We start from the raw sequence: 1,879 nt of genomic DNA on the forward strand, positions 1-1,879 counted from the left end.
GATTTTGATTATATACACCCGGATTTTGGGATCATCACCGCGACTCGGGGCTGGCCAGGGTCCCGTTGCTCTCGCAGGGGGAGATTTCGGGGTCCCCCTCGCCCCCCGCGGCCGCCGCCTCGTCCAGGCGGCTGGGGATGGACCAGTAGAGGTGGGCATCGCGGCGAGCGGCGGCGGCGGCGAGCTGGCGGGCGCTGCAGGCCGGCGTGGGCACGGGCACCGTGTGGTGGAAGCCCCCGTAGTCCACCTCGTAAAAACCCTCCTCGAGGCTGAGCAGCGGCGTGAAGCGGTGACCCCACAGCACCTCGTCCGCCAGGTACGAGCTGCGAGCCTGGCACGTCATCCCTGGGGGCACCCCAAAATGGGGGGGTGAGGGCACCCCGATATCTGAATCACCCAGAGAATGGGGCACCCCGATACCTGAATCACTGAGAACAGGGAAACCCCAATACCTGAATCACTGAGAAGAGGGAAACGCCAATACCTGAATCACCCAAATCAGGGGGACCCTAAAATGGGAGGGGTGAAGGGACCCCAAAATGGGAGGGTGAGGGGGATCCTAATACCTGAATCACACAAATTAGGGAAAACCCCAATACCTGAATTACTGAGAAGAGGGAAACCCCAATACATGAATGACCCAAATCAGGGGGACCCCAAAATGGGAGGAGTGAGGGGACCCTGATATCTGAATCACCCAGAGAATGGGGCACCCCAATACCTGAATCACTGAGAGCAGGGAAACCCCAATACCTGAATCACCCAAATTAGGGGAAACCCCAATACCTGAATCACGCAAATCAGGGGGACCCCAAAATGGGAGGGGTGAGGGGACCCAATATACGAATCACCCAAATCAAGAGGAAACCCCAATATCTGAATCACTGCGAACAGGAAAACCCTAATACCTAAGTCACTGAAAGGAGGGGAAACCCCAATACCTGAATCACCGTGACCCCACAGCACCTCGTCCGCCAGGTACGAGCTGCGCGCCTGGCGCGTCATCCCTGGGGGCACCCCAAAATGGGAGGGTGAGGGGGATCCTAATACCTGAATCATGCAAATTAGGGGAAACCCTAATACCTGAATCACTCAGAGCAGGGAAACCCCAATACCTGAATCACCCAAATTAAGGGAAACCCCAATACCCAAATCACTGAAAGCAGGGAAACCCCAATACCTGAATCACTGAAAGCAGGGAAACCCCAATATCTGAATCATTGAGAACAGGGAAACCCTAATACCTGAATCACCCAAATTAGGGGAAACCCCAATACTTGAATCACTGAGAAGAGGGAAACCCTAATACCTGAATCACCCAAATCAGGGGGACCCCAATACCTGAATCACCCAACTTAAGGGAAACCCCAATACCTGAATCACCCAAATTAAGGGAAACCCCAATACCCAAATCACTGAAAGCAAGGAAACCCCAATACCTGAATCACTGAGAACAGGGAAACCCCAATACCTGAATAACCCTGACTCCACAGCATCCCCTCTCCATGGAGATGATGTGTCCCAAAATCACAATGTCCCCGTGGAGATGAGTTGTCCCCACAGAGATGAGATGTCCCCAACGGAAATGATGTGTCCCATGGATGTGTCCACACGAAGACAAATGTCCCMACGGAGAGGAGCTGTCCCCACAAAGACGTGTCCCCATGGAGATGTCCCCATGAAGACGATGTCCCCCTGGAGATGAAGTGTCCCCATGGAGGTGTCCCCATGAAGATGATGTTCCCATGGATGTGTCCACATGAAGACGTTGTCCCGAAGACGATGTCCAAAGACGTGTCCCCATGGAGATGTCCCCATGAAGACGATGTCCCCCTGGAGATGAAGTGTCCCCATGGAGGTGTCCCCATGAAGATGATGT

The 1,879-nt window shown here is 54.2% G+C and overlaps 1 protein-coding gene across 1 annotated transcript in view; it reads right to left on the bottom strand.

Moving 5' to 3' along the window:
* Nucleotides 1–6: 6 nt before the first annotated feature.
* LOC130588211 (G protein-activated inward rectifier potassium channel 3-like) overlaps nucleotides 7–1,879 on the bottom strand; it is a gene marked incomplete at its 5' end in the record, with an annotated part of 4,982 nt that continues 3,109 nt past the window's right edge. The window contains one exon of the mRNA XM_057389162.1: nucleotides 7–345. Within this exon, the coding sequence (XP_057245145.1) occupies nucleotides 35–345 (311 nt within the window). The remainder of the gene's footprint in view (nucleotides 346–1,879) is intronic.

This window comes from Malurus melanocephalus, unplaced genomic scaffold (assembly GCF_030028575.1).
Source record: "Malurus melanocephalus ecotype Western Australia unplaced genomic scaffold, MMel_1.1 scaffold_3779, whole genome shotgun sequence".
Taxonomy (NCBI): domain Eukaryota; kingdom Metazoa; phylum Chordata; class Aves; order Passeriformes; family Maluridae; genus Malurus; species Malurus melanocephalus.